Here is a 9,460-nt window from a genome sequence, read left to right on the forward strand (position 1 = left end):
AAAGGGAGCATTTTGAGCTTACATTGTCAAGAAAATAAAGAATCCAAGTTTATATATAGTATCTCATTTTCTATGTATAGTAATAACAACTTTTTAAAATTAAGACAGTTACTTTCTTTTTATTAAATATTTTAATTTTTTCTTTTGTGTGTATGTTGTATTACCTACAGCTTCAGCTAACTCAGAAAACGTCAGTACCTCCCCAGGAACCTGTTAGCATTATTGTTCCAATTATTTATGACATGGCTTCAGGTACAACCCAACAGGCAGACATTCCCCGACAGCAGAATTCTTCTGTTGCTGCACCCATGATGGTTAGCAACATTCTAAAGAGGTTTGCAGAGATGAATCCACCACGACAAGGTACATGACCAGTAGATGGTATTTTGTTACATGGGTCTTAAGATTCTGACGAGAAAGCGCCCTCCTCCTTACTTCTCTTTGTTGTGACCCCTTAATGTCTGCCTTTCACTTTATCTCCTTCCTCACTTGTTATTTTTGTTCATTTCTCTGCTGCCAAGACTTTACTTTTGTTCATGATTTAATAATGGGACTGTCCCCATTGCTACTACCAGAAAGTTATATGTATAGCACGTGTTGCCAGAGGACTGTAGTTAGGACAACAAAATTCTCCATAGCCCTGCTTCCCCCAGCATTGATACTTGCTCTGTAACTCAACAAAGTTGAAATGCATGTTTCTTTATCATATTTCATGGCTGATGAATAACAAATTAATAGAATAATCTTCAAAAGTTCTGTATATTCAAATGTTTTGTGAAGAATAAAAGCTGATACAACTAGCATCACTGCTGTATGGGCTTCTTATGTAAGTGTCAGGTTGGGTGCAAGTGAACATTTTCACCAAGTGCTCAGTGAAGCTCTCAAGCCTAACATTTTCAAGGAAACCAGATGTTATTAAATGTCAAACCCCTTTAATTTTTACTTTATGTGGTAGCATGCAATTTAAAATTTTTTACTTCTGGCAGTGTTAAATTTTGTTTAAAAAACATTTTTTTTAATTCAAAAGGGGGTACTTTCCTCCATTTGACTTATCCCAAAGAAGATTCTCTTTAATCTCAATAAGATAGCAATTTACAGTTTGAAATGAAGTGAAATTGTTCTCCAAAAAGATTATACTCTGTCTATTTTTAGTTAAAAGTACTTATCAAACAATTTCTAGGAGTAAGAATCATAGAAGAAATTATATTTTATTACTTACCAGGGTTTTTTTTCATGTGATGGAAAAATTGTGGTTCTCCATATTATGCATGCTTATGACTAAGGGATCAAGAAAAGGTATTTTTCATTTCAGAAGTAACCACAGTAGTTTCTTCTTACCTCTTAAGTTTTCATTGAATTAGAACTTATAAGAAGTACAGTAGCAGTAGGGAGAGTTATGCTTTATTTATTGCAATACTTCCTCAACCTTCATATTGCTATCTTCATTTCTTCCTTTGGCTTCTCACCTCTTTGGGCGAAAAGTAGAATTCTTCAAGAATCAAAGTTAAATGCTATCAGAGTCTTTGACCTAACAATCTTCATTTTTCACAGGCTGATGAGTGGCATTACTGTATTTTGTAGAATTTAAGATTATACTTTCTGGGAGGTTGGGGGAGAATGATTTCAACTTGTATTAACTCAGCAAGCTTTTCCACCTAGAGTGATGACTTTTCACTGAACTACAGAAAACTATACACTAGGAATCATGGAGATAAATGGAAGATAGAAACTTTTTTGGTGTTTAGAATTTGCATTAATTCTGGAGGGGGATTTTTAAAAACAATTTAGTTTAATTTTCACATTCCAATTTCCTTTATCTAGTTTGCCATTTCTATGGATAAAAGATTAAGTTAAAAGTAACCAAAAATCATTGTCTTAGTAGTACAGTTAATCACATCTAATGGCTTGATTCCAGTTTCTTCCAGGGTGTTACGTGCGTGAAAGTAGACTATTCTGTATAAATAGTTGCACTCTTAACTACTGAATTATCATAACTGACCAAATTAAGATCAGGGAGACTGGCAGCTTCTGATTTGTTTGGCCAGATCAAGTCAAGGGGTAGGGGTTGGGTGTGGAAAAACATAAAACGACACATCCCAACCCCAAAACAATTTCTTGTACTTGCATTCTTGGTAAAAAAAAAAATCCCTTCTCAAGATGCTTTTAATGGATATAATACTTTTCTTGAAGAAATTCTCAGTTTTGATACACTTAGTAAGGAATGTTGATCTATCTTTAAAACTACTGTGACTGAGAAGGATGACTGTTTTCCTGAAATTTTGTTGAAAACCCTGGTGGATTTCCTAGGCAATGCTTGGTAAGCTCTTAATGAAAATTTTGCACCAAACACATTGATGTTGTAGGTAAGGTAGCAACACTTAGGATAAATAGTTCTCTTATTTGCTAGGTTCAAGGGATAGAAACAAGTACAGCCTTAAAAACCTAACTTCTGTTAATACCTAGTCAAGGCAAAGGTTTTAACTACATGAAATTTTCAGTGTTGATGATCTTATCAGTACCTTTATAAATAAAAACCCTAGATGTGAATTGACTAGAAATTTCTTCTAAAACCCCCAAAATTGCCTTATAGCTATAATCTGGGCAATTAAAAATTAAGCTTCTTTCATTGTCCAGTTTCTTATTACTACTTACAAGTTAAACACTCCCCACCACGAGTTGTGTTAAGAACCTCTTTCCTATGTTGCGAATAGCTAATTAACATTTTTCTCTGTTACAGGTGAATGCACAATATTCCCAGCTGTTCGTGATTTAATGGCTAATCTTACACTGCCCCCTGGTGGGCATCCATAGACACTATTGTTTTTAAACAAGGCTGAAAAATGAAACAAAACAACACAAAAAAATCTGAAATAAGCCTTCAGTTTAAAAAAGGAAAAGGACATTTTGACATGATTTGTTTTTTTTTAAAGAGATAAATATACTAAACTGGCAAAAAAAAAAAACTTTCAGGGATGCACTTCTTTCATCAAAATGCGCATCAACCTTTTGTACAGTGATCTTGTATAGTGTGTTTAAATGGGACACATTCAAACTAGATTATAGGTCAGTGTCAGCTTGCCAGTAATAGATTTAATATTCTGTTTTATACTACAAAAATTATGAAAAAAAATGCCAAACTTGTTTATTTAATTGTTTTTCTTATGTTTTGGGTGTAATAGTCTTTTTTTTTTTGTAAGGCAGGTCTGTCATTTTGAATACTGTAAAACTGTGATAAACTTTATATTGAAGCTGTATTTTAATATGACCGCTTTGAATCCTTACATGAAAATGTTCTGGGAGTTGTTATAAACATATCCCAAGGAAGCAATATTTAATAAAACTAGGTTAAAAAAAGAATAATAGTACTAATGTGTGTGTATAAACTCTATATAAACTTAGTTCCTCCCGTGACCTTTAACTTGGTGGGAGCATTCATTTGCAATAATATGACTGAAACTGACTACAAATACTTGATTGTATACCCTGGAGTTGAGCCAGTTTTCCTTTTCTTTTAACCTTTATGGCTTCTTGTAGTTTATCTTCACCAAATCATGGCTCTTTGTTGTAGGACTTGAGTGGGTAGAGCGCATATTGTGAGTTCTAAATATGACCATGGTTTATAAGTATTGCAGTAATATTTTTCATCCATTGAAAAAAATGGGAAATTTTCATTGGATAAAATTAGTTCACAAGATATTTTGCCATGGCATCAGTGGGAAATACCCTATTTCTAAAATCAAGAAATAGCATTAATGTGTTGCAGCCTTGGAAGAAATTTCCTTTAGTTCACTCAGTCTCCACATCAATCCATTTGTGCTCTTGCCATGATATGGTAATGGCATTGATATGTGGTAAAGTCATTGACTTTTTTGACTAGCTTGAGAATGTATCTGAAGGAGAGAGAACTTCTGGTGATTTGACATTCGGAAAATTTTAAAATGGTATTATGCTGAGTTAACTAATCAACATAAGATCTTCCTGTATATTTTTTTTAATCATTTGTCTAATTCTGTTTTTTAAATTACATAGGTTGATTGGGCTTCCATCGCTACTAAATCCCCCCAATTTCCAGCATGCTACCTGTTGTGACTCACATTTCATGAACAATGTAGTTGCCATCAGTTTCTTCTCCCTCTTTTTGATCTCCATTAAGTTCTAAATCAGATTCAAGACCTTTCCTTTGTCTTCCTTCTAAGGCTTCTTTTACTTTTACCTCCTGATATTGCTGTGCTTCTCACCCAGCCTTGAGGCTCTTATGGAACCTTCTCCTGGTGACTTATATTTTCCTTTATTTAATTCTTCTTTTAACTTCATTTTCCTTCGGTTTTCTCTCATCATTAAAATGGTGGTAACATCAATTTGAGGATGCAGGATACCAACACTGGACTAATTCTGTTCTTTTGGGTTTAATCTTACATGTACATTTCCATGGGCACAAAGAGGATTTAATTTTTTAATTTTTTATTTCATGACTTCTAGTACAGTATTATTTTCACTATTTTGAATACTCTTATAAAAATGTTATCTTTCCTTTTAAATATGTGACTTTGGAAGGCCATAGATCATTCTTAAATGTGATGTTACCATATCTATATGCCATGGGTTTTTTTTACAGTGCAGCCATCTGATTTTATAGTGTAAATCAAAGGACGATTTACTTCACAAAAGTTTCCTTTACAGTAAACTTTGCTGGAATCCATCTCTTCCAATGAGGGATACTTACAGAATAAAAGCTCATGAATTTAGGCTTCTAAATTTGGTGATAAGAAAATGCAGGATGTCCTGAGCTTTTTGCTGCTGCTGAGTGACAGGAGTGGCAGCAGCCAGCATGGGCTTTCTTGGTGGTAGACAGACATTAGGGTTGGTGAATGCCTTCAGCCTTAATTAAAGTTGTCTTACAATACAATTCTAATACCAACTAATACTGAACAAAAATGGTACCACAAGTTTTAGAGAACACTTCTCTTAGGTATTTATTTTTGCTGAAGATGCTTTAGGCAGTAGCTTGGTTTATTTTAGGTGCATAATAACTTCCTTGAAATGAAATTTTAAACTTCTCATAACTAAAATGTTACTGCATTTTTTAACATCTTCTAAAATTTTAGAATTGATTTTAATATTTTAAGAAACAGTTATGAGAGGAGAGACTTTTAATAGAGGCTGAACTCTGTTTGTTTGACAGCTCCTGAGCCAAATAAAGGCATAAACATATATTTGTTGAACAGCCATTTAAATTTTTCTCATTGTATAAATCCTTAGTATTCATTACATTTAGCATTTAAATTAATCCATTTAAAGCAGTGGCAGAGCAATTTTAGTAACAGAAAATGCATTTGTTATCTTTTGTAAGTGATGGGGGAAAATGTACTTTGAATATAGTTTCATTATGGGATCTTGCCAAATTACACTATAACTTGTATATCATAGATTTAGAATGGAAAAACTACCTTAGAGGCCATCTAGTACAGCCAACACATTTTTGCAGATGAGGAAACTGAGGCATTTGCCAAAGGTCAAATATAGGTAAGTGGCAGAGGTGAAATTCAATCAGGGCCCTCTGACTCTAATTCCATTATTCTTTCCACCATACACACACTGAGGCCCTCTTTATAAAGACTTCATTAATGCTTTACTTAATATGAATTTGTCAAGCACCCATTTATATTTTCATCAGTATAGTTATTAAGCTAAAGGTGAAGAATAGCTTATTCTAATGATAAATGTATATTATATTTGTAATCATAGTATTGGCTACATTAGTGCTAATAAAAATAAACTGGACTAGCCTGAGGATTGTTGTCAGGATCAAATTATATAATACCTATATAAAGTGCTCTGTAAACTTTAAAGTTCTGTATATATACATCAGGATAGTATCACCAACAGTGAGTTTTCTTTCACTGTTCAACTTCAACAAATGGAGACATTGGAATCCACTGTTGTATGTAACAGAAGAAAACCAATTAATGTAAATTATGTAAGGGGCCAGTTGGCTGAGGAACATATTAGCCATCACAACAGTCAAGGCACAGTTGTTGGACTACAATTTAGTTTTTTTCCTGGGCTATGCTTGATTTGATAGCTTTGAAAAATTCAAGGAATTACTGAGTTACTCAGAATTCAAGGAACTGTCAACAACAAAAAAAACCAACCCAGTGTGAGCCCTTGTTTGAAGTCAAAAGAAGGAACAAAAGCCTGCAACATTTTGTTGCATTTTTAAGCACCTATGGTAGTCTTCATTATGATCTATCAATATGAAAAGCATAAAAAATTCTGTGCCCAACAAACATCTGGAACAGAATGGGAAAATAGATACCAAAGTGAAAACTACTTCCAATGAATTCCTCTCCCCACCATGCTTCAAGATCCCCCACCCGTTTTTCATTTTAGTGTAGAAAGATAGTGCTACATGCATGGATTTCATGTGAAGACACTCATAATGAATTCAGTGTGAGGTGACAGTGGTTATAATCAGGCCCAGAGTCAGGAAGATGAAGTCTTCCTGAGTTCAAATTAGGCCTCAGATACTTAGTAGCTATGTGACCTTAGGCAAGTCACTGAACCCTGTTTGCCTCAGTTTCCTCATCTATAAAATGAGCTGGAGAAGAAAATGGCAAACTATTCCAGTTACTAATAAGAAAACCCCCAATGAGATCATGAAAAGTTATTGGACACAATTGAAAAACTACTGAACAACAAAGTCAAGAGTCTGCAGGTAGTAATATTCCTGGAAGTTTCCTGTGAAGTGCCTCCGTACCATCCTGTTGGGTTTTAAAAATTTGTAAAAATGTCTAGACTAGGAAAACCACAAATAAAAATACTTAGCTTAATGTGTCTGTTTAGAAATAAGATAATGACAAAAAGATTTCTAGACTGTCTTAGGACAGCCTCAAGTCTGCCAGAGCCACCTTATTTTAGACATAGTTTTAATTAACTTAATTACTGACTTTGAGGCCCATGGCAATTAGGAGCAACAAACTTGAAGTGGAACCACCCCACCCCCCAAAAATTGATAGCCTAGCAAGTAAAAAAGCAAAAATTTTGTTGTTTTTTTGTTAGTTTGTTTTTAAGACAATTCCAAAAGGTCTGGGACCCCTTGGTATTTCTAAGAACAAGGCAAACTACTACATTCCTCAGTGGCCCAGGAGGGCATAGAGAAAAATTAATGTTTATTGAGTTTCTCAAGTGCAAGATAGCAAGCTAACCAGCCCTCTGGAAGCTATGTGTAAATCATTCAGTCCTCAAGGAACTGAGATTTTGCAGGTAATTTGAGAGGGAGAAAGCACAACTCAGGAAAGGGATTTGGAGGAGGAAGGGGATTAGGGAAGGCTCCTCAATAGGAAGTGGCACCTGAGGTAAGCCTTGAAGGAAGCTAAAGATTCTAAGAAATGAGGAGGTTGCAGACAATGAGACTCTGTAGGTACCTCAAGATGAGGTAGAATGGAGTTTGGGGAGCAGGTAGTTGCAATGGAATAAAATTGAATTAGAGCCAGAACAGAACTTTAAATGCCAGTCTGAGGATTTTATCGTAGAGATAACAGAGAGCCACAAAGTTTTTGAGCAGGGAAGTGGTATGGTCAGACCTGTGTGTTACCACGTCATTTTGAGTTATACAGCAGATGGACTAAAGAAAAAAGACAGAAAGCAGGGAGACTTATTGGCAGGGGTAGGTAGAGTGGGGGAGCATTAGATAGCATAGGCAGCTAGGTGGCGCAGTAGATAGAGCACCAGCCCTGGATTCAGGAGGACCTGAGTTCAAATCTGAACTTAGACACTTGACACTTACTAGCTGTGTGACTCTGGGCAAGTCACTCAACCCCAATTGCCTCACCAAAAAAAAATAGCATAGGTGAGGAGTATTGAAGCTCTACATTAGAGTGATGGCCACATCATAGAGGATACATGCAAGCAGATAAAATTGACAAGACTTAGTAACTAACCAGAAGTGGAGGGTGATAGAAAGTCAGAAATAATTCTGGGTGTCAAAACAGGAAAGTTACTAGGGGCAGGTTTAGGAGAAAAAGAATGAGTTCCATTTAGAATGTTTTAGATGCCAATGGGACACCCAGGTGGAGAGGTCTAGAAGACAAATGGTAGTGTGTAACTGGAATTCTTAAAGAATGGAGCTGGATATATAATTTTGGGAGACCTCTTCAGTGATAATTGAAAGAGTAGGCACTGATGAGGTCACTAAGAGAAAAAAATGCCCAAGAATGAGTAAGTTTTCGGGATAGCAGATTGATAGATGATCCAGCAAATGAGTAATTCAGGGTCTATTGAGACTAGGATTAGACTAAAGCAGAAAGGGGGATAGCATAAGGCTTCTAAAGAGAAAAAAGTAGGGGTGGCTAGGTGGCACAGTGAATAAAGCACCAGCCCTGGATTCAGGAGTACCTGAGTTCAAATCGGGCCTCAGACACTTGACACTTACCAGCTGTATGACCCTGGGCAAGTCACTTAACCCCCATTGCCCCACAAAAAAGAAAAAAGTAAACCAGTTGGCTGGAATGGAGGACCTAGTAAATGGTTAGCACCAAGGCTTCAGATGAGAAAATATTTCCCACATACATCCTTCTTCTTGATAATGTGCAATCTATGCTCTCACATCCTACTGTGGGCCAAGCAACCCCAGATTGCTTTATCTTTACAGTTAGGCACTTCTTTCCCCTATGACTTGGCACTTTTTGCTCCTATTGATGTGTAGACCTCTACAATGTCCTCTCCTAATTTGTCATAGACTTAGAAAACAGAAACTTAGAAAAACCCTATTAGAAGTGGCTCTAAAAAAAAGTGGCTCTAAATAAGGGAAGCTGCCCACCAGTAAAGGGGCATGTGCTTTATTGCAAAGTCTTAAATTATATTTATTTTAAAAGCAATGTGGTATAGAACACCTGATCAAAAGATCTGGTTTTAATAAAGTGTCTGTTCCCTTGGGCAAGTCACAATCCAAGCTCAGAATCTTAGACATTGTAGAAGTCTGCAGAAGGAATTTTAGAGAACTTCTAGTTAAACCCTCTCATTCTACTGATAACACATTTTCTGACTTAATTTCCTTATCTGTAAAATGGGGATACTTGCACTGTCTCACCAGTGAACAAATGAAGTAATGTAAAAAGTGTGTTGTAGAATCGTTTACATATGGGTCTGTAAATAAGAGGAACTACCCGGGGTAGCCTAGGAGTCCTTTTATTGTTTCTAGGTTCTTTATTTTCTTTCAGTCAGATAGATGAAGCATTACTGTATCCAAAGGAAGGATACATAAGCATGAAAACTAGTAATCATTTCAGGGTATTGGGATAAGTGGTGTTGACAGAAAGTAGCTATTAGAGCAACCACTGAATTGAAAGTCAAGTGTTCAGAGAATGCTGCACTGAAGACCCGAACTTTGTCTCTCTCTAAGGTATGGGTAGAAGGAATTTGGATAGGTAGGACGGAAGTAAGTGGACATTATTACAAACTA

The 9,460-nt window shown here is 35.8% G+C and overlaps 1 protein-coding gene across 1 annotated transcript in view; it reads left to right on the forward strand.

Annotated features, from left to right (window-relative positions):
* MED14 (mediator complex subunit 14) overlaps positions 1–5,634 on the forward strand; it is a 69,758-nt gene extending 64,124 nt beyond the window's left edge. The window contains exons 30-31 of the mRNA XM_043994478.1: positions 171–363; positions 2,738–5,634. Coding sequence (XP_043850413.1) covers positions 171–363; positions 2,738–2,811 — 267 coding nt within the window. The 3' untranslated portion in view covers positions 2,812–5,634. The remainder of the gene's footprint in view (positions 1–170; positions 364–2,737) is intronic.
* The last annotated feature ends 3,826 nt before the right edge of the window (positions 5,635–9,460 follow it).

This window comes from Dromiciops gliroides, chromosome 3, assembly GCF_019393635.1.
Source record: "Dromiciops gliroides isolate mDroGli1 chromosome 3, mDroGli1.pri, whole genome shotgun sequence".
In the NCBI taxonomy this organism is placed as follows: Eukaryota; Metazoa; Chordata; class Mammalia; order Microbiotheria; family Microbiotheriidae; genus Dromiciops; species Dromiciops gliroides.